The sequence below is a fragment of the Cryptomeria japonica genome, chromosome 9 (genome assembly GCF_030272615.1).
Source record: "Cryptomeria japonica chromosome 9, Sugi_1.0, whole genome shotgun sequence".
Taxonomy (NCBI): domain Eukaryota; kingdom Viridiplantae; phylum Streptophyta; class Pinopsida; order Cupressales; family Cupressaceae; genus Cryptomeria; species Cryptomeria japonica.
The window spans coordinates 471,629,390-471,653,261 of record NC_081413.1 but is presented as its reverse complement, the minus strand read 5'-3'; the positions used below and the strand labels follow the sequence as shown (position 1 = coordinate 471,653,261).

Below are 23,872 nucleotides of genomic sequence, written 5' to 3'. Positions count from 1 at the left end.
CATCCAAGTCATACCAAGCATCATATCTGATCAATTCCTTGCCTTGGATGATGCATCCCATCATCCAAGTCTACCAGAGAGGACCGGCCAGATCCATCTCTTCTTGGATGAACTTTGTCAACCAAGCCATACATATATGCATATAAATATTTAGTATATACTGCCTACCAGGGATTATCATAATCCCTCCATTAGGCTAAGGGAATTTGCTCCTTATAGCCTCCATCATATAATCACATTTTTACATTACAATTTACAATTCATTATCATTTTCCATTCCATTCCTAACTTAACATGAATTCCATAACATATATTCAGAAAACTAATCATTAACATGTTTTCAGGAATATTCATTAACATATATTCAAAAATATCCATTATCATATATTCATAGTTATTCATTAACGTATATTCCTAACTATTCATTAATATGTATTCAATAACATATATTTACACATATTTATCACATATCCATTAACATATTCACACATATTCATTAACATATTTATAAGTATTCATTAACATATGAAAATCATTCATTAACATATATATTAAAATATTCATTACTTAACACATATATACCTCTGTGAAACCACTTACCTGTTTGCAACCCGCAGTAGTAGCTTCCAATTCTGTCGTTGCCTTTTGTTGTTAGCAGTGTCCTTTTTTCCCAATCACCTCTTTCTCCTCCCCTCCCTTGGGCTGATGCACCTTTTTATATACCTCATGGAGGGGAAAGGTTGCATCCCTCCACGGGTTCCTTTCCACACGAAGGGATGCGATGGTACACTTTGTGCGGGGGGGAGGGGGGGGGGGGGTCGTAGTTTTTTAGTATTTTAATTTAAATATACTTTTTTTTTAATATATTCTTTATGGTGTTTTAACCATTTACTTTATAATACTTTTCATTATTATTTAATATATTAAATGTATTACCAATTTAATCATTTGTTTAATAATACTTTTCCTTTATTGTTTTATATATATTAAATCTATTAATATTTTAATCATTTATTAATGTTAACCTTATTTAATTAATCCATATTTAATGATTTATTTCCTCTTAGTATATTAATATTATTTAATAAATTTACATCGGTGATACTGTAGGGGTTATCACAGCCTCCAACACACAATCATTAAAATTTGTCTCTACCTAAAATAGTAGTTGCAAGCTAGGTATTGCCAAAACCAGTGGCTTGCTAATCTTTTACTTCAGCTAAACAAATGCATTTTGTTGAATTCTACCCCATATAAAAGACTTAACAATTGCCATCAGGGAATATAAAGCATTGCAACTATGGAATATGATTTGATAAGTTTTCTCAAATATTGAACTACCCCTAGAAAACTCCTTGCCTCAATCACAATGAAAGTCTTGGATCACTTCAAAATGGCTTCCACTTTTACTAAATTCCTAACAATTGTTTGATCTCTGTCTGATAAATTTTGATCTCAGCTACTTCATAGACTCAGCTAATCTTTGATCTCAAACTTAGACAACTATTTGGTGTATTTGGTGACTGCCCTTTTAAAAAGTTAAATGAATATTTGCCTATGTAATCAGCAATATGAATATAAACAAAAATCTATTTTCTACAATTCATGGGTTAAACTCCTTGTCTCAATCACAATGAAAGTCTTGGATCACTTCAAAATGGCTTCCACTTTTACTAAATTCCTAACAATTGTTGGATCTCTGTCTAATAAGTTTTGATCTCAACTACTTCATAGACTTGGCTAATACCCCTAGAAAACTCCTTGCCTAAATCACAATGAAAGTCTTGGATCACTTCAAAATGGCTTCCACTTTTACTAAATTCCTTAAAATAGTTGAATCTCAGTCTAATAAATTTTGACCTTAGCTACTTCATAGACTTGGCTAATCTTTGATCTCAGACTCAAACAACTATTTGGTGTATTTGGTGACTGCCCTTTTAAAGAGTTAAATGAATATTTGCCTATGTAATCAGCAATATGAATATAAACAACAAAATCTATTTTCTACAATTAATGGGTTAAACTCTATTTTATTTACTCTCTATATCTCCATGCTATGGAAATACCCTTAAGTTTTTTTTAAGAAGTAGTTTATGCCTATTTTTCTACAAAATTTTACGATTTTTAAAAATTCAATTTCTTACCCATTTTTTCAAAAAATCTTATACTTTTGGTTTGCCGATTTTTTCCCCAAATGATTTTTGTTACTATGATATAAAGCATTGCAATTGTGGAATATGATTTGACAAGCTTTCTAAAATATTGAATTAACCCTACAAAACTCCTTGCCTCAATCAAAATGAATTCTTGGATCACTTCAAAATGGCTTTCACTTTTACTATTTGTCTGTTAATTTTTTATCTCAGTTACTTCATAAACTTAGTTAATATTTGATCTGACTTGGACAACTATTTGGTGTATTTAGTGACTGCCCTCTTAAAAAGATAACTGATTATTTGCCTATATAATCAGTAATATTAATATAAACAACAAAAAATTATTTTCTACAATTCACGGGTTAAACTCTATTTTATTTGCTCTTTATATCTCTATGCTATGGAAATGCCCTGAAGTTATTTAAAAAAATAGTTTGTCTCTTTTTCAACAATTTTTTATGAGTTTTTTTAAATCTGATATTTTGCTGATTTTTTCAAAAATTCTTATACTTTTGTGTAAATGATATTCAAATTTATGTTCAAGTGTGAATTTATATATATTATTATTTCTTTACTAATATTTTTTGTTTCTTATGTCATAGATTTCTGAAGATTACATTAATTATTTCAATGCATCCTCAGCACTTCATTTGCATATACTTATAGTTCTATGCATGCCTTGATCGGTCATGTCTTTTAGACATGCCTGATCAAGACATGTCTTGATCGGTGCATAGACACCGTTTCAATTAATATTACCACTTATCATATGTTAATGTCGATAACTATCGGTCACGTCATTTCTCTTTACCGTGAGTTATACCGATAGTTATCAGTCACGTTATTTAACATGCCAATAACTATTAATAATTGGGGCAACATGAAGTAATATAGTTACCCGATAAATGATCGGGATAAGTTGATCATAGTCAACAGATAAATGATTGGTATTAACATGCATTTTAGAATGATAACTATTATAGTTATCATATGATAGCATTAATCGATGCTATCATATGATAGCTATGGTAGTTATAATTCTGGTCTAATCACAACATGAGTAATATTATCGATTATGCATATAAGCTGGTTATAACACTTTCATTTATTTAATCATGAGGTCTATACTTAAATTGTAGTTATATTGATAAGGTAGATGATTGAATGACAGATAAATGAAGTCTCTCATTCAATCATTTATCTTACCGAAGCTACTAAGTTTCAACATTTTGGTTTACTAATTTTTTCCCTAAACGATTTTTGCTACTATGGAACATACCATTAACATGTGCCCATAGGTCTGATGTAAATTTCCAGCCAATAGAAATATAGAAATTAGCTCTAAATAATGTTAAAGCCCTAAATACACTCTAGGGTTTGAAATCTTTCAACCCAAAATGGAGCGGCTGACTAAAATAGAGCTGAAAATAGATAATAACGACCTCTGAAGGTCTGCCCTGCAACCAATTGTAGAAAATCTGCCCTCCAACTGATAGATCAGCTCATAAATCCCCAAAGAAGGCTGCCATATGCACACTGAAGCTGTATTCTGATGGAAACTGATACTCAAAGAGATGGGTTTTTGTCCAAATCCCCCAAATCTTCCAGAAGTTGGCGTTCCTGGAAGCCCAAAGCTGCTGAAACCCTCATGCAAGCTGTTGATCTGAAAATGGAGAGGTAAGAATGAATCCAAATGATAGGCAAAATGCCTTTTTATCTATTTTGGGGTTACTATTTGGCCTTAAAATCATAAAATATCCTTGAGGGTCTAATTTCTCATTGTGAACTTGGCCCCCTTTTAAAAAACAACTTAAGTTACTAGGATGGGGGCACTTTTCACTATTCCTCTTATGTTTCTCTATTACTATTCACTTTTTACTATTCACATAAGGCCAACTTTAATATTTCAATTTTAATCATGGTTTCAACCCAAAACTCCAAACTGAAAGGCTCGTAATGCTCCCTATTGTGCTCCACAGCCCTCGGTTGGGTCCCCAACCTACAGTACTGGCCTACGGAACCCTAATAGTAGGCCAACCTCCACTATAGTTTGATATGCCTAAGGAAGGGACATTACATGTTTCAGCTACTTGGTTGGCAATTTGAGTTGGCTACTTGTCCAAGTCAGCTGCTTGCTTGCTTTTGTTATTAGCCAAGTCAGTTTGCCATGTCATCGTTTGAAGAGGCAAGTTGATTAATATGGGCAGCAATTGTTTTTGGATTATAAGGCCAAATTTAATATGCCTTTATTCCATATATTCTCAATGGTTTCTAGAAAGCATCCAAATTTAAAAGTTTGGTGGTCTTGTTTATTCATGGTGCGAAGGCGTTAGGATTTTCTAATTTTTTTCCAAGTTTGGTATTTCTGACGGAAGTTGGATTTGAATTTGAAAAGTCTCTTTCAAGCATATCATCGTATCTATTCAATGCTGAGCGTTTTTTTTAAAACTTATGTTGTGTGGTTATTGTAAAGGAATCGTGACTTACCTTTATTGGCTGACAGATAAGTGTGTCATCAGGTTTTCTTTTATTAAAGTAATGGGCTGTGAGACTTCTGTCACAGAAGTCTTCGTGGTCTCCTTGTTTTGGCATTGATGTTTGTGGCATGATATACTCGTCCTGCCTCATTTTTTGGTTATTTTTTATTGGGTATGCTCACGTTGTATGATTTCCATGCATCATGTGAACTGTGGATATAAGGGAGTATACAATCAAGTGAAGTGTACGGTGCGTAGAATATGATTGCACTGAGTGCTATAGAAAGAAGGATTGAATATAGTTTCTAAGGTGTCTAACATCATTTTCAGAGCACGGAGCTTTTATTTAAGAGGTACTTAATGGAGCTGCATACGTGGATATGATATATTTCTTTTTGGTGAAGATCTTTCAAAAAGTTTCAGTAATTTATGAGTATAAAAAGAATTGGAGTAGGTGTTTCAGCAGATTGAAGTTGGTACTTGAAGGGGAGTAGGTGCTCTCAGTGAGTTGGTGCTCACTTTTGTAATTTAGATTGGTGCCCATATGTTAATAAAAGCTATTGTGTTATGGTTTTTTACCCGAAAGGCTTTTCCACAAGAAATTTGGTGTTTGCATCCTGATGTTTGCTCTCTTAGTATTTTCTGTGTGCTCTTAAAGCTATAGAAAGAAATTTTTCTATAAAACTGACCATTTGTGGCCTTATATATTAACAATAATAACAATGAACGTACATCCAAAATTAAGTAAAAGTGGCAATGATATATGCTATGGCACGAGAAGGCAAAACAAACTTGCAATGTGAAACAAAAATTTAATTTTAATTACACTGTTCGAGAAAACAAGGTAACCATTAGTGGTTGGGCAAACCTTAGATTGCCAATAAAGAGCCATTTTAGAAAAAACCTAGAATCTCTCATGGTCACAGAGATGCAAAAAGAGAGAAGACATGAAACATGCTCTCAAAATGGGGTACAATTATCAAAATGGGGCACAATGTGCATATTTTCACTTCAGAAGTTAAATCTAAAAATGTTTACAGAAGTGAAAATAAGAAGGGTTAAATGAAAAAAATAGGATGGGAAATGAATAAGCAACTAAATAGTATTTAGTAAATAAACCAAAGCTGAGAAGATGTACAACTGATCATGAAATACAAATATAGTTATTTGAATATGCTCACAGCATGCACTGATGCTATGTTAATATTTTTCTCCACTGCATCAATTCCTGTCACTAGTGCTCCCATTCTCGCTAAGGGCTGCAAGTTTTAATTAAAAAGAAAAAGGCCAAGTTAGAGTGAGTTCACTAGAACTTAAGATTATCATGTATAATAAGCATTCATAATAACTTAGATATACAATACATTGCTTAAAGAACCAATTTTAGGATTTAGAATTTACACTACCTAATAGAAGAATTTTCTTGTTCCGATCAACTTTCTCTTCCACAAATTTCAAATTTTATTCAATACATTTAGACTTTAACGCACTGTTACCCTGAACTTTCTAACATTATGTTACATAGAACATTCTTGTAATGTCCCCAATTTTACGCCATCTTGTCCTACGAACGTTGACAGTTTTCAAGGTTTTCCATTGGTTTTTTGATGCGCTAGTAGGATTTCAATGTTCTTAGCAAGCTCGGTTCTCAGTTTCACAGGGAAGAATTTACTGCTATTTATAGTAAGTGCTTGCATGACACCAATCTCTTTAGTTTCCTCTGGGTTTGTTCTCTATGGTTCTCGAAGAACATTGCTATTTCTGGTATGTGCTCGTGTCGACATCTATGTTTCAGCTTCTGCTGGTTCCAACATGTTCAATTCTCTATTTCTAGTGTCTTGCCAAGTTTCCTTAAGGTGATGGAAATTAATTTAAAATTTTCAGTTAAGTGTTTTAAAAGTGACTTTTTAATATATAACTAGTGTTAAATATTTCGAAAAAACAATCTCCAAATTGGACGCCTTGGCTAGAGAGGGGGCATAAGCTGTTTTTAAAAAGTTATATGGGGGCCTTTTCCAAGGGAATTAAAGACTCACATACTTGAAAACCCCTAATTTTTCCTTCCAAGCTCTTCTATATGTTGGAGTTTGGGCTCTCATTTTGGAATATAGGATTTGCACACATTACAGAATGTTGTTGGAGTGAACAGAGAAATTTCTTCTGGGTGTTGTTGAAAACAAAAACCCTTTTTAATCTGCTGGTTTCGGTGGTGAGCAATCCACCCTAGTTGGATTTGGTATTTTTCATTCAGGAAATACATTGTGTTTCAGAGTTTGGAGATTCGGGTCTTTAGAAAGATGAAATATTCATGGGTTTCTGATGGCTGTTTGGACCCATATTTATTCTAAATTTTCTGCAGTGTTTATGGCATTGGTTTTGGTGTATTTGATTTAAGATTACAGAGTTATGTTGCTGGTCAAACCCTTGTTTTCAAGCTGGTTCGTACACCTACAATCTCAAAGCCCTAGTCGGTGGGTTGATCCCATGTTTATGAGTATTGCTTCAAATGATTATGCTATGCTGTGTGACCACTTCCCATGAGAATTTGTCAAGGTTTCAGTTAAGTTCAGATCCACTTTCCATTGTGGATATTTTGATCTGTGTTGTTGAGGTGCAAAATTCAGAATTGATAATGCTGTTGTAATATCAGACCTGCACAAGCTTTTTTCAGACTTTTCTTGGAGCGGCAAATCAGTTGGAGACAAACTTGTTTATTATGACAATGGCATTATAATTATCATCCTTGGAAATGACTAGGTCATTATTACACATTAACTTGTTGAAGGCTTCACACACTCCGCATTTAGAATGTTGCACTTGCGCGTTTTTGTGAAGCCACAGAACAATCTTGTTTGACTTCTTCAGCACTATATGAAGGAAGAGAGCACACTACATTCTCAATTTCGATTACATGGTATTGGCATATTCATGGCTTTGCCATCTTGTTGAGGTGCAAAATTCAGAATTGATAATGCTGTTGTAATATCAGACCTGCACAAGCCTTTTTCAGACTTTTCTTGGAGCGGCAAATCAGTTGGAGACATAACTGCTATGTTGGTGATTACATGGTATTGGCTTGGAGTGTTTGGGAGTTTATTGCTGGATATTTCAAGCTGTAGCTGAGGGTATTCATGCAAGTTTCAGACCTGTTTCTTTCTACTCAGTGCTTCAGACCTTAACGAGCTGTTTATGATGCTTATATGAGGTATTTCATGTACTTGTTTATGTCTATTTCAATACTATGAAATGACTCTATGCTTGCAAATGACACTTCAATTAAAAGTTGATATAATCAGCACTTACAAGATTCAAATGACATTATATTTATTACAGCAGTGACATATTACATAGATGATGTTTATTGTTAAGTTACCTGGCAAACTTTTTTAAAAAATCAGGGGTGCATATTAAAATTAAAGACTGCATTTGAAATCTATGTCAATGCTAACAGTATAGGTTTATGATACCTAAAATCCTATATATTCTAAAATAATTTCAATTTAAGAACTCCCCAAATTTTAACAGCCACTAACAATTATTCAAGTTTTATATCATATTTATAGCAACCCAAGCAGTGTTAACCATGCATGAGCAACATTAAATGCTTAAAAACTTCAACAAACTATCTAGAAACCTTTGAAGATGAAATCACCAGCCCATCCATAAAGCATATGTATGCTCCTATACCAAGTCTGCCGTAAAGTTTCATACTGCAATCTATCCACTTTCACACAAAAAAAGGACAAATTGAAAAGCAAACTAACTTTGTATACAACAAGAAGGAGCCTTGTTTTTCACACAAATCAGTCATTTTCTGCACATTTACAATGATGATTAGTTCTTTCCATTTCAACCATCATAGACTTCAGAATCTTAGATCCTTTCACTAGGCACCTCTCATTACAAAAATAGCTCTTTTAGCATGGTAATAAATTACTGCCAAACATAACTTTTTGACTAAATTGAAGCATAGTGGTCTTCAAGGTTCGAAGAAAGTTATGCAAAGTTCAGAAATTCCCCAGCATCAATTACCCTGATATACCAAAATAAACAAATAAAAAATGCTGAGTGTTAAAAGTCCAAGGTGCACCCGAAACCCCATAAAGTCTCAAGTCTCCAACCAATTTATTGTTTACATGTAATCACAATTTTCCAAATAAGGCAAGTTCTTCCAAATAACGTTTCTCTCAAGAACTTAAGTTTAGAAAGAGTTGGATCCCAAAGAAAAGTGCCAAAAGCCAAGTTTAAGAAAAAGTTGGGTCCCAAAGAAAAGAGCCGAGTACTAAGTAAGCACACCTAACATATGATAGTATAGTGTGTTAGCATTTTAACTCATACTTTTGAATGCAACGCAAAATGGAACAAAAATGCAATAAACTCTTTGAATTAGACGGGGAAGGTAACCCAATATAAACAATATGTACTTGCTATTTACAATTTGTATAGTGTTTACTACGGCGGCTCACACAATCAACAAAACTAAAGGTGTTTTTTTAATATTCGACTAGGGAAAAAGGTTGATGCGCTCATCAACTTCACAAAAAGGATTTTATGTTTTTTTGTTTAAAAATAAACCCTAAAATAACTGTGTGCTCAGCAGAGATTGAGCACTCCAAGTACACATAAAGCTAGGTTTTGGTTTCAACAATAGAAACAACTTACTACATTAGAAGAGAGGAATTGCATACAAAGTTACAAGACCCACTTCACTACAACCTGCAATACAAAGCCTGTAGCTAGTAGTAAAATCATTCAATTTATTTTATCTACACAATACACAAATTGTTAAAGGAAGTCGGTTATTGGATTCAAGTTCTTCAATGAAGCAAGTGCATTGAGCGATGTTCTTGAGATGTGCATGGAATTCCTCCAATTTTTCAATGCCATGTGGCCAACAGACGTTGATATCATCCATATAATGCTTCCACCACTTCGGTTTGAGAGGGAAGTATCGGAGGGCAATTTCTTCAAAATGCTCCATGTAGAGGTCAGCTATGACAAGAGAGAGAGGGGAGCCCATAGCCACACCATCAACTTGCTCATAAATAACACCTTAGAAGGAAAAAAAAGTAGATCTTAGGCATAATTCTACCAAGTTGTCCAACTCCACAAAAGATTTGTGCTTGACAATTCAATGGAATCAGGAATTTGCACTCTAATCTTATGTCCTTGACAAATTGGACAAACTGGTAAGAATCTTTGATGAAAGAGTTAAAATTCCATGTAAGAGGGGCGATCAAATTAGCCAAGTGAGAGTTTATGGTAATCCACAATGGTTCTGAGACGAACACCTACTTTGTGAATTTTGGGAACTCCATAAATGTGAGAGTCACCTCTTTGGACAACAAGCGACACTTCTCGGTTGCATCATCAAACAAAAAACTGCCAATTATGGATCTAACTTTTCTTAGGATTTTCGAGCAACAATTGCAAGATATGATCTTGTAGCTATTAGAATCATATAGAAGGTCAAGCATTTTAAAGACGTAGTCAAACTTGCTTATTATGACAATGGCATTATAATTATCATCCTTGGAAATGACTAGGTCATTATAACACATTAACTTGTTGAAGGCTTCACACACTCCGCATTTAGAATGTTGCACTTGCGCGTTTTTGTGAAGCCACAGAACAATCTTGTTTGACTTCTTCAGCATTATATGAAGGAAGAGAGCAAACTACATGTTGGCGGCAATATTGTACACGGAAATAAAACTAGTTAATTAAGTTGTAATTGTGTTGGTTAGTTGGCAACCGAGGGGTGGCAGTTGCGGTGCGACGGTTGGCACTCGCACCCCCTCGGCATCTTTATATACTTCGGAATGTAACCTGTAAAAGGACACTTATGAATGGAATAATATCTGATATATTGCATCTAATATCTATGGCATTATTATTTTGCATTACGTGTTTTATCTGTATGCTTTAAGCTATTTACCCGAGAGGGCAAACATTTGGCGCCGTTGCCTAGACGTACTCGGGAACGGAACACGCGGATGGCGCACGGACACGATGGGCCTACCCGTTGGTGAGATGAACCTAGAGACCGACGACGCGCACACGGAACAAGAGGCGAAGGGGAAATTGAACCCTATAATAATCCCGACACAATGTTGATATAAATTGTGGTCGAAAGGGAAAAATAAAAAATAAAAGAATTGTGTACATGGTGTGTGCTTGCTATGTACGGAGGTGATTTATGCCAAATATATTAAATAAAGACAGAAATAAGAAAGCAGAAACGGACGAGTGGGAGGCCGCGCAGAGGGCCTTGATTCTGAAGCAGCAAGTAGAACGGAGACGGAGGCTAAGGCAACTTGCCGAAGGACGACCTACCGAAGGGTGGCCCGAAGGGAACCACGAAGGTGTCACGGAGGGTGCAGAAGCCGAGGGAAGTTTCTACGCGTCGCCAGAACACCGTAGGGTGCGGAGCCACGAAGAGTTTCTAGCGGAAACAAGGTTAAGGAGAGATCTAGTCGAAGAGACTCGAGATCAGTTTAGAAACTTATCCCTTACACCACGGAGTGAAGATCACCAACGGGAACCAGGAGTGGGTGCAGGTGGGAGCGAAGGGGAGGGCAACCGTACGGGTGTAGGTGCCACACACGACAGGCAAAACACCGTACCTCCAGTCGCCCATGCAGGACACACCACCGGCACCACCGGAGGAAGTAGCACAGGGTCATAGACACAGGCACAGCTGCCCCCAGGAAGACGACCCAGGATGGCGAGTAAACAAAAATTGCCAAAGTTCACAGGGGACGACAAGGAAGACCCCTTACGGCACTACCGTACATGTGAAACCATTTGGTTCGCCAACGGAGTGACAAACCAGGATGACTGGGTACAGCAGTTCCCAGCCACGTTACGTGGAGTTGCCATAGATTGGTACTCCGATGTGGACAAGCAAAAAGTGGCCACGTAGGCCAATCTACAGAAGGAATTCACGGAGGAGTTTCGGTTGCTCCGTGATGACAATCAAATTGTAACGGAGATATACAGTACCAAACAAGGTATCAAGGAGACTGTACGGGCATACAGCAGGAGGCTGAAGGAATTGCTGGGAAAAATGGAGAGTCAACCAACAGATGGGTTGAAAAAGCGATGGTTGGTGGAGGGAATAAAGCATTCCCTCCTAAGGAAGATGAAAATCATTCCACCTACATCATATGACGATGCCTATAATAGGGCGATGGACCTAGAGAGCGAATACAAAACGTCAAAGAAGAAGAAAAGTAATAAATATTCATCTGACAATGATGAAGACTCTGACGGGGAAAGCAGCAGCAGTGGCGAATCGAGTAAAAAGGTGCACGCTCTCCAAAAGGACATGGAACGAATGCTGAAAGAATTCAAAGCCATGAAGGGGAGTACAAGTAAGACTGAAGAAAACGACGTGTGGTGTATCGACTGTAGGAGTGACGGACACACCAAGGGGTCCTGCCCCAAGAAGGCTTTCTACAACATTTGTCAGATTGCGGGACATTTGACAAAGGAATGTCCCTACAATATGAAAACTAGGAGCCAACAAGTTCTCTTCACGCAAGAGCAGCCGGCCATCGGAACTTCACAAACCAACACAACGGCATCATCTGGAGGTTACCGGGACAACAGATGCGGTGGCGGAAGAAATAGCAACAATAACAATAACAATAACGGAAGCCGTATCCAGTATGATGCCAAGGGCCGGCCAATTATCCAATGTAGGGCCTATAATCAGTGGGGGCACTTCGCTCGTGATTGCACGAAGGAAGCCACCCCTCAGCACCTCTGCCGATGGTGGGGGCCAGGCGACCATGAGGATGCAAATTGCCCACAGGCAGGGGTTAATCTCCTCAACATTGAGAAGATTGGTGAGAAAGAAGTATTGGCAATCACCCGCACCCAAACGAAAAAGGCCACTTATCCCGACCCCCGTACGGAGAAGGAGAGATTACGGGAGGCAAAGGCCAATATTGAACGTGAGATGACGGCCGAACGACGGGACACCGAGGTGGCGAGTACATCATCCCGTACGGAAGCGGAAAATAACATCATTGGGCAAGTACTGCAGATGGAAGTACCTCTAAGGGTAAAGGACCTTCTAGAAACAATGCCACAGTTAAGAACCGCCATTTTTAATTCCATACAAAACACTACGCAGGCACCTTTGCGGGCCACACGGGCGGAAGTTCCAGTCAACCCCTCAGCTGACCCAATGTTGTTGGCCTTAAATAGTGGTCGACATCCTGCTGTAGTAGAGATGGGAATTCTCGGGGCTATCCTCAAAGACACCATCGTGGATGGAGGTTCGGGGATGAATGTACTGCCAGAGGATACGTGGAAGAAGCTGGGGAAGCCAAAACTATGGCCACCCACGTTCAACTTGGTAGGTGCAGACCAACACGGCATCAAGCCACTCGACACGGCATCAAGCCACTCGACACCCTGATGGCCCAGCCGGTCACCATCGGCACACAACCTTTCATACTAGATTTTGTGGTAATCCCGCTCAAGAAGAAGGGGTACAACGCCATCTTAGGCAGAGGGTGGTTGGTTACAGCAAAGGTGAACCACGACTGGAAAAAGAACACCCTTTCTATGGAGAAAGGGGGGCAGAAGTACACCATTGATCTGAGGACCCAGGTTGTTGACGAGGAACTGGCATCATCTTCGAAATCGGAGGATGAAGGAAAAGGCGACCCAAGGGACGAAGGATGGGGCTGCAGGGAGCCCAACGACAAAGGGATTCTCAAACTAGGAAAGTGCTCCGAGGATGAGACAGGGTCATTGAACGGGCTCTTCCATTGGCAAATGGAGGATTATGAAATGTTCCAGAGCTACAGGCTCGAAGTAAAGGAACCAGAGCAAGTAACAGAGGAGGCGGAGCAAGTAACAGAGGAGGCGTACCTGCCAGAAAACATAGAATATTGGAAGGGAGACGCCCCAAACCTCGGTGACGTAGATAATCCGAAGATCAATTGTGTCGGCAACGATTGGAACCTTGTGTGGAAGGCCGTAGCTTTCAAAATCTTTATTATTCTTCTTCTTCTTATGTATGGGAAGGAGACCGTGGTCCCTGTAGAATTTGTGGTTCCAGGTCTTTAGATGGCCATTGAAAATAGATTGGCCACCAACGGGCCCAAATTGAAACCCTACCATGCGAAGTGCGTAGGGGACCTGAGAGGCTGGACGGACACCCGAGAGCCCGGAGGGGGACCCGAGAGGATGGAAGGGGACTCGAGAGGCCGGGCAGGCGACTCAAGAGGCACAAGACCACAGCAAGAGACTCTCGGACGAGGAAAACTGAGAAGGATGAAGGGTGATCCCAGCGGCATGGGACCCGAGCCGAAGACTCTTGACAATTAGATTATATATTTTAAAAAAAAAAAAAACCACCGTACGGCTGTACGGCTGCAAAAAAAAAAAAAAAAAAACTCGTACGCCAGGTGACCGTACGGCATTAAAAAAACAAAAAAGGAAAAAAGGAAGTCATGGGGCCACCGTATGGTGACCACACCGGCGGTGGAACCACCGTGCGGTGGTCACACCGACGATGGGGCCACCGGCGGTGGAACCACCAAAGGTGGTCACACCGACGGTGGGGCCACCGACGATGGATGCCACCGTGCAATGGACACCCGCACGCCGCACTTAAAACAAACCCCTGCACCACATAGCCCACGCAAGGAAAAAGGAGGAGAAGGAAACCCCGCACCACGCCAAACAAAAAATGGACGAAGAGAAAAAAAAAAAAAAGGAGAGACGAGCACAGTAACGCAGCACCGCACAAACAAACACAGACACAGTCGTACGATGGAGGGGTGTTGACCGCACGGGAAGGTGGCCGTACGATTGGAGGTGTCAATGTTGTTGTTGACCATACGAGGAGGTTGTATGGCCGGGGTGCCATCGGGGACAAAGGAAACTTAAAAAAAAAAAAACGACAACGATTAGATTGAAAAATTATTCAATGACATCTGGAGTCTGGACACTGAAAATATTAGTGTAGAAGAAGGGTTTTGACATCATAAAACATCACAGAAATGATGCGCGCCATGGACTTTCGTGTGGTTCTGAAGGTTGTAAATTGGTGTTGGCGGCAGGGGTGCTACCCCTCGACACCCCAGCTGGGCGCTACCCCAGACCCCGCGAGGGGCACTGCCCCTCGACCCCGCTGGGGGCGTTGCCCCCAGATCCCCAGTTTATTTTTGAGCTACAGAATACCACGGGAAGTGTTGTGGTTGTCCGTACTGTGAGAAAGAAGCATGCAGCTAAGCATTGGTGGGGAAGCCATAAGCCGTAGAGGGAGACAGATTTGGAGGTTGGGAACAAACAGAGTTTGAGGGAAGGCATTGCAGGTCCGCGCAGTTGTATGACACCAGGGAGTTATTCAGTTCAGTTTTTAGCCTTTGGGGAATGTGATGGAGGATTTGAGGTGTCTCCTAGCCTTTGTGCCAAAGGGTTGTGGCCACCTCCAGGTAGGAATGGTACGCTTGAGGAACTTGGAGTATGTCTCGGCTGGACGTGAGGTTGCCTTGGTGGATGCAGAGAGGGCTCGGGAGGAGTTGACCACCAGGTTGGAGGCAGTACTAGCGTGAGACATCGCCCAGCGTACCCAGGAGTTGGATGCCGAGAGGGCAACGCGGGTGGCTATCGAGGACAAATTGGCTAGGGAGACAGTATCATTTGAGTAGCAGTTGGTGGAGGCTGAGACTGAAAAGCGTGTTTTGCAGACAAGTTTGGTTTAGGCACAGGAGAACTGTGATGTCAAAGAGGCACTTGAGCATCGGATGGTAGCAGAAAAGGGTTTTCAGGCGAGGAGGCAGCCAGTGTATAAGTTCTGGGCTCGACTGGCATTAGCAATTCTGTTTAATGTCATCTCTATTTTGTGTTAAGTCGTCTGGAGACGACTTCTTTTCTTTTGGGGGGAATGATGTTGGCGGCAATATTGTACACGGAAATAAAACTAGTTAATTAAGTTGTAATTGTGTTGGTTAGTTGGCAACCGAGGGGTGGCAGTTGCGGTGCGACGGTTGGCGCTCGCACCCCCTCGACATCTTTATATACTTCGGAATGTAACTTGTAAAACGACACTTATGAATGGAATAATATTTGATATATTGCATCTAATATCTATGGCATTATTATTCTGCATTACGTGTTTTATCTGTATGCTTTAAGCTATTTACCCGAGAGGGCAAACACTACATTCTCAATTTCGATGAGGAAATCAAAATGGGAATGGAGCAAGGTGTCACGGCAAAGCCAAAACCTCACTTTAGGAAGTTGAAAGAAAGCAGATCTAAGAAGGTCGTGGATAGGATGATAGCCAATTTAAAGTTCCAATCCCAAAGTTGAAGAGAACATGGAAAATGAGGTGATGGATTAGAGAGTTGGGTGGTGAATGGAGCAGAAAATATAAGGTTGCAAACTTGGGAATGCAGCAGAGAGTGGGACAGCATGGGGTATTAATGAGAGGTAGTCAACCTTGTACATGGAGTTCGTGATATGATTGAAGTGAAGAGAAAACGCCTTAGCTATGAGGGATGTGTAGGGAGACCAAGACATGATGGGGGAAAGGGATGATAATGTGGTTGATTGAGGATTCAAGTCGGTAGTAATTCGAGGAAAGTTGGAATTCGCAGACAAGAAAGTGAGCTCATTAATGCTAGGCATTGAACACACCGGTTGCAAATTAATAACTTTAGAACACATACCTGACAAAGCTAGTGATGAGCTTTCAATGAAGCTTAGACCTAATGATTTTAGGGCAAATTATGAACAAATAATGTCGGCGCACGTACTTGACTAGGCATTGTAGGATAAATGTTGCAACACGCTAGCCTATGCATGGCCTCTAGATTGGACTGAAGAGCACACAGTTATACTGAGAGGCGGGTTGAATCAATATAAAAATAAACTTTACCAATTTAAACTTTATTAATCATCATAGCATCATTCACTAACTTTCAACACTCATGCACATAAGAACACAATAACACAATGTATTACGTGGAAACCCAAATGGGAGAAAACCACAACAATTTAATGCTTTTACAAATATCTTCTTTTGCAATGTTCGTAGGCACCAACCTACTAGAGGCACCAACCCACTGGAAGCACCAACTCCCGCTTCTGAATTTGTAGGCACCATCCCACTAGAAGCACCAACTCTGTAAAAAGACATCAAGCTCTTTTCTATGAGGCACCAAACTCCAAATCAGAACTAGATTCCACCTTGCTTGTTGCTTGTTCAACGGATGATGGACTATTCAATTTTTTAACACTTATTCTTCCCTTCATAGATCTGCTTATAATATTATTCCTTCAAAAACTACACAAATTACCTTTTAGAATTGCATATACCTTCCTTTCAAATCTGCATATAACTCTCTTCAAATCCACACATATATATGCTTATATATCTTCTGCCATATACTCAGAAATCTGTCAAAACTGATCATCTATCTGCTCCACAGGTCTGTTTATTATCCTCTTGTAATTCTGTCAATAAATCTGCAGATATACTTCTCACAATCCTATGTAAATAACTGCCCTTTAAAGCATATACACATAGAGCATGACACCCTCCTTAAATCTGAAACTGTATCCTCATATACAGATTATGGTGTATAGATTTTTCTTTTTCAATATTCACACCACCATTTCTTTTAGTCTGAATTATAATCTAAGCATCATATACACCTCACATTGACACCTTTCGAATTATGATTTCAGCATCATCTTTTCAGTATCATACACAGTCTTATTTTCTTCCTTATAGTCACAGCATTGTCCACGCATTCTGCTCTTGTTCATAAATCTGAAATTTCTTCTTTTTCTGAGTTACAGTTTTAAATTATATTCTACTCTCCTTTTTTTTTTTACTATCAAATGTTTTCTTCTTTATACGTGAAACTCCTGGTGCATATGAAATGAACCTTTTTATTATAATCTCACACTCCTTTCAAAACACCAATTTCCTTCTACATATCAAAGCATTTGCCCAATCAAGGGCATGCTAAACCATCACATAACCCTAGCTATAAATTGAAAGTGTTTGGCAAAATTAAGGATTTTTCCTCATTGAAACCCTCAAAATCTACAAGTCATCAACCGTTATCTTGAATAATGATCACTTTGAAACCTTAAGACACTCAGCAACAACATGAGTTTTGGCATTGAAAAAAAAATTTGTTGCGACTGAATTGTGAATAACTTGCTGCGACAGTAACCTATCATTCATATGTGAATATCTGAGAATTGATCAACAACCTAGTGTTTATTGTTGTATCTGATAAATTAAATACAAAAAGTACCAAAAGAGATGACAATGCATACCAGATACAAGAGTAAAATATATCTTTATTTGCACATGAAATTATTATAGAGAAGAAGACAAGAGATGGTTGGCCAAGGATTCCAATTCATCTGACTATACCATGCTACCTTCATTGATGGTACACAACATATTTCAAAGACTCAACGGTTGCCAAGAGGAACACAACCATCAACCAACCGACACATAACTACATGAGACTGACAAAAAACTTAATTTGGACAATTACCACATTGTTGAATAACCAATATTATCAAACATAACAATAAGCATTATACACAAACTACATCATCCACCCCAAAAGAAAAAGTCGTCTTCCAGACGACAAGCATACATCAGGGAATATTCGAGAAGACTAATGACAAGAGTATAGACAATGACTTGTACTTGGCAACCCCAACTTGTAGTGTACTTGACAAATCAAATAGGGATCTAGAGGCCATGCCCCCAGTGGGGTCAAGGGGTAGCACACATGATTTTTGTGATTTTTTAAGATGCCAAAAACAATGCTAATGAAGCCAAAAAATAGCAATTTTAGAGTGTTTAGCCAACGTATGTGACATGTAATGAAGAATCCTATTTGTTGTACAGTGAAGAAAAGACATTGTCTAGTGGTGAAAGAATTTGTTTTCTGCCAATGAGGTAGTACACTAAGAAATGTATGGAGAATGTGCCTCGATTGGGGATGCCATAGGCAATCAACTATGTCAAACCATTCCCTACCAAAACAACTCCAAGTGTGATGTTGTATGGTGCAAGTATGATGTTGTATGGTGAAACAAAAACAATGACATGGTCATACGGTGGACAACTTAGCATGTGTCGTACAAAGCTGCAATGTGAACCCCGTACGCTATTCAACTGTACAGAAGTAAGAGAATGATACCATCTTCTACTTGGTCGTACACGATGAGGAATGAGGAAGTGGATGTTGTACAAAAGGCTGTCATACGTGGTTAAGAGATGTTGTCCTCATTTTTTGTTTTCAAAAATGAAGGACCATTACATAAAAATTTTATGAAAAAATGAAAAATTTTACTCTGTGGCATGCTTCCCAATGCAGAATTTCGACTAATCCTTGGACTGGCTTAATCCTCCATCCTCGAACTACGTTTCGAATTTCGTCGCATTCTGGATTCGTTTGCTATGTCTTTCCTTCAATTTCGGGTTTTTTCTCCCTGACTGCAGATGGAGAATTTTCCCTGAACTGCAAGTTTTAATGATTTCCATTGTTTTGGTCTTTGTAGGGAAATTTTTAGCTTATTACATGTGCACTTTATTGAGAAATTAAAACTTGTAATTTGCTTTAAATTTCCCCTTTATAGTTTTTATTGTTTTTGGGCTTTTTCAGTTAAAATGGGGATTTTTTGGTTAAGTTACAAGTAAACTTGTAATTCTCACGAAAAACCCCTACTTAAATGGTTTTTACATGTAATAGAGATTTTAAACCCCTATTACATGTGTGCAAGTGATTTAAAACTTGTTGTGGGGATTTTATTTCCTCTTTGCAAGTGATTTTAAACTTGTAGCTCTCTCCAAAAAAACCCGATTTTGCCTTGTAAATGAAAAAGTGACATTTTAAACTTGCACTTTGTCTCCAAAAACCCGATTTTGCTCATAAAGTGCATTTTTGACATTTTAAACTTGCTATTTGGTTAAAAAATCCCGATTTTTGCCTAACATGTTGAAAAAGTGAAATTTTAAACTTGTTATATCTTCTAAAAAACCCAATTTTCATTGTTTCATGCATTTCGAACTTGTTATTTGTTCCAAAAAACCCGATTTGCAAGGAAAAACGTTTTTTTGAAGATTTTTAGCAATTTTTTGTGGAGAATTTGTTGGAGGAGGAAGGCGTTTAGGATTCCTTCCCATTTTTATGCATTGTTAGACACCTTTCACGCCACATGGAGGATAAGATTGCTGGTTTTTAGCTTTATAAAAGCAAACACGTTTTAACTTTTTTCCAAAACCACATTTTTTGCTATTGGAAATGCCACAAATCTTCAATCTTATGAATCCTTTTGGCTTGGAGTGATAAGGCGTTGAGCGTTCAAGGAGATTCAAACATCTTTTATGCCATTTCCCTTGCATTTGCTGCCACGTTTTTATACATAAGGCATTTTTGCAAAAACGTGGCTAGGGTTTAGCATTTTGGATTCTCTCTATTTATTGGTTTGTCTTCTTCATTCCAAGATTGATTGCATTTTTGGAGAAGCATTTTCAGTTTTATGCAAGGTATGTTTTCCTTTCTTTCTTTCTTTGTTTTCCTTATTTTCTTGTTTTCTTAGTTTTCCCTTCTAATTATAATTTTGTAAATATGTTGTTCTTCCCCCAAAAATCGGTTTTTGTGAGAGAGATTTTCCCCTTGATATGCAATTTTTGAATTGCATTGTTCTTCCCCATTTTCCCTCTTTACTTGTATTCGGGATTTTAAATCCCAATTACAAGTTGGCTGGAAATTTTTGTTCTTCCCTACGGTTAAAGAATTTAACCATTTTTTGTTAAAATTCCAAGTTGAAAAGATGTGAAATACCCCCCCCCTTTTAAAATCGGGTTTTACAAACCGGATTACATGTTGAAAAGTTCTTCCCATTTTCATGAAAATGACATTCACGGATTTTCCCATTTCTATCCATTCATGTTTCCCATATCCGTACTTTCCATTTTCGTCATTTTCCATCCATTTCTCCATTTGCAAATTTACAAGTGTACTTGCATTCAGGTTTTAAAAATCCGATTGCATGTATGTTCTTTCCAACTTGTATACTTGCAAAAATTTCCCCAAGATCCGAAATTGGTCAAAGTCAAGATTTTCCCATTTCCATATATTTCCCCTCTCTCTCTCACAAAATTGTGAGGTTCAAGAATCGAAGTTTTTCCCATTTGAAGAAGCAAGAATGTTATTTGCAGCTGAATATGATGTTGCCTTAACACTTTTAAGTCTTCATCACAGTATTCCAGGTTTTCAATCAATGTCAGATTTGTCGTTATCTCCAGTTCGAAAAAAGATGAAATACAAATATGACAAGTATCAGAACGAGGTTGCACCTTCCCAAGTTTCTTCCCCTTTGGATCGTATTAGAGACACGGAAAAAGGGCATGTGGATATGTCAGATTTTGTCAAGAGGCTGGAAGATCCACAAGATAACAATATGCATTGGCTGTTGGACAGCCATATCAATCATGCATCTTCTTTCCCAGTGGCTGCCCTATAACCTGAATTTGTTCTCGCTTGTGCCCATCATTTTGACAAGGAGACGAGTCATCAAAAATGATGATGGTGAAGCAATAATTCATCTTGATGCAGATACAATCGAGAAGGTTTTCAGAATACCTCCTGCACCTGTTTACATGGAAATCTCCAAAGAAAGTGCAACTGAGTATTACGTGAAGAGAGAAAAAGATTGTTCATGACATATCAACAGGTGGATCCAAGAGCCACAGGCCTCCTTCTCAAGGTGGGCTAAGTTGTACCGTTGTGATTTCAAATGGGAGATAGGAGACACCATAACCCTTCTCAGCAAGATGATGGGCCTTGAACATTCTAATGTTTTTGAGCCCTAGATGTACCAGTTCATCATGTTCATAAGGCAGTCTCATCAGATATCATGGGGAGAAGTCATCAGCGATGCCTTGTGTGAACAACTTGAAGTAGTCCCTTCCACCACAACTTTCTACATTAACTCATATTTGGTATACTTGGCAGCATCACTTAGACACTTTCCAGGTCTTTCTACCAAGGGTGATCGCTCACTTAAACCAGTTTGGGAATATTATGATCAGTTGCCTTTGAGACCCAACAGACTGCATTTCAGAAGAGTCCAAGATGCATTATTCGGATATTTCATGTGTTAGTTTGAAGAACTCTGAGGAACAAAAGGATATCAAATGAGACATGGGAAAGGGTGAGCAAGTATGGATGCTTGTTTCTACAGTTCTCCACCTTTACCTATATGAGAATCAGATGCTATAGTGGTCAACCATATATGCTTCCTAGATACCCAACTGATAGGATCATTCTTATGGAGTTGGGAAGACAGATCATGGTTGTCCACACTCATCAGTCTGCTAGACACAAGGTTGGAATGGAGATCTTTACAACAAACCCATTAAAAATTGGCTGATATTCTCTTGTCACATCCGTTAAAGCTAAGGCCATGGAGACTGAAATGCAGGAAATTAAGCTCAAAAGGTTTAAACCTAGAGCTGATTTTGATTACCGGGGTATGAAGGAGAAGATCAAGAAATCCTTTGTGCACGTGCATCGCATTGAAGACATCTGGGTATATCTCCGCACAGAGGTCGAGGTTCTAAAGATGGATTACTGCAGGCTCACTGTTGAGCAAATTGTTGATTTGAACTTGGTGGATATCCCACAAGGGATGATTGACGATGGGCATGTACTTGATCCTGAATATATTTCCCGAAGGGTTGAGGAAGCTCCACTTCCTTTGATCCAATGGTCACACAAAGAGTGCATATCCATTCTTGAGAGATTACAGCCTATCTTGGCTAACACCAACGCATGGCTGAAAAGTAATGTTGTTAAACCCATAAAAATCAAGATTGGAAAAGAAGATGATTCTACGGGGCCTCTTGGACGTAAGTCTGAGATTCAGGTTGACAACAAGGAAGGTGCATCATCTTTGGGCACAAGGATCAAGTTGCGAGTTAGTAGGGCAGTAGTGCTTCCTCCTGAGGAGACGACAGTTCGTGGGAAGGAAAAATCACGTTTTCATGTTCAGGTGGTTGATCTAGATAATCCAGAAGAAGGGCAGCAATCTGATGATGCTCCTAAGTCTCCAATTTCAGACTCACCTCATGAGATCATTCCCCCAGTTTCCATTGAGACACCTCTTTCTCCTCCTGATTTGCTTGTGGATGAATCTCCTCAGAATGCTATTCCCATTTCAGCATACGAGCCACCTCCTGATCATCAACAAAAGAGTGTGTTGGAAGTTCCTGAGGATATTCCTACTTGCATCCAGTTGTCAGAAATTGATACTTCCACTTGTGATTTTGAAGAGTTTATGAGGCAATCTCCATGCCCATTGGTAACTGAGCAAACCATGGTCGCTGTCCAAACAAATATTTCTCCAAGGATGACCACGGTGATTCAAACAGAAACTGCTTCTCCTTTGCCTACAGCTACTACTGAAGGGGAGTTAATGACTTTGCCTCCATGGCTTAGCTCTTTTACTCCAAAAAGGAAGAAGCAAGAAATCTCACCTGATGCCTTTGATTATCAACAACTAAAACAGTCTAGATCCAAGGCTGCTAAGAAGACCAAGACTATCTCCAGAGTAACCGTAGACAGTAACAAGATGAAGGTAGCTGAAATTGTAGAACCCATTGCAGATAAGCCACTTGAAGAAATGTCAGTTGTTGATTATAAGGTTACAAGGATAGAATTGGGCAAACAAACACGTGAGGTCATTAAACATGATGCTCAGTTTTCTGTAGCTTCGCTGGTACAAAGGTGTGATGAACTTCTAGCAAAGAAAGACAAGCTAGAAGAGGAAATCGGACAACTTATGGCAGCCGTTCATAAAATCACAAAACCTGTTACTAAAGGGAGTAACTCCATAGGTTCTTCTGGGTCCCAAGAATCAATTCGTGGAGTGGAAAGGGCTGCTCAGAAGGTACAAGCACTAGATTCCTAGGTTGATCAACTTCATGATCTATGTGCATAGGTGATAAAAGACATTTTTCAGATGATGTCTAAGTTGGAAACCATTGAGGAAAAACTGGATCAGACTTCCGATACTTTCAAAAAGAATCTAGAAAGTGTTGAAGAAAGTTTGACAATCTGGCCTACCATGCCCCAACAACAGCTGAGTGTTTTACAGGAGTATGCCATCATCTCTTCAAGGGTCATGTACTTGGAATTTGAAGAGCTTCTGGAAAACAAGGCCCTT

The 23,872-nt window shown here is 38.8% G+C and overlaps 1 protein-coding gene across 5 annotated transcripts in view; it reads right to left on the bottom strand.

Annotated features, from left to right (window-relative positions):
* Positions 1-23,872, bottom strand: part of LOC131075944 (ubiquinone biosynthesis O-methyltransferase, mitochondrial) — a 220,005-nt gene that overhangs the window by 91,807 nt on the left and 104,326 nt on the right. For all 5 annotated transcript variants that reach the window (XM_058012923.2, XM_058012926.2, XM_058012921.2 and 2 more), the window contains one exon: positions 5,815-5,892. In XM_058012923.2, coding sequence (XP_057868906.2) covers positions 5,815-5,892 — 78 coding nt within the window. The remainder of the gene's footprint in view (positions 1-5,814; positions 5,893-23,872) is intronic.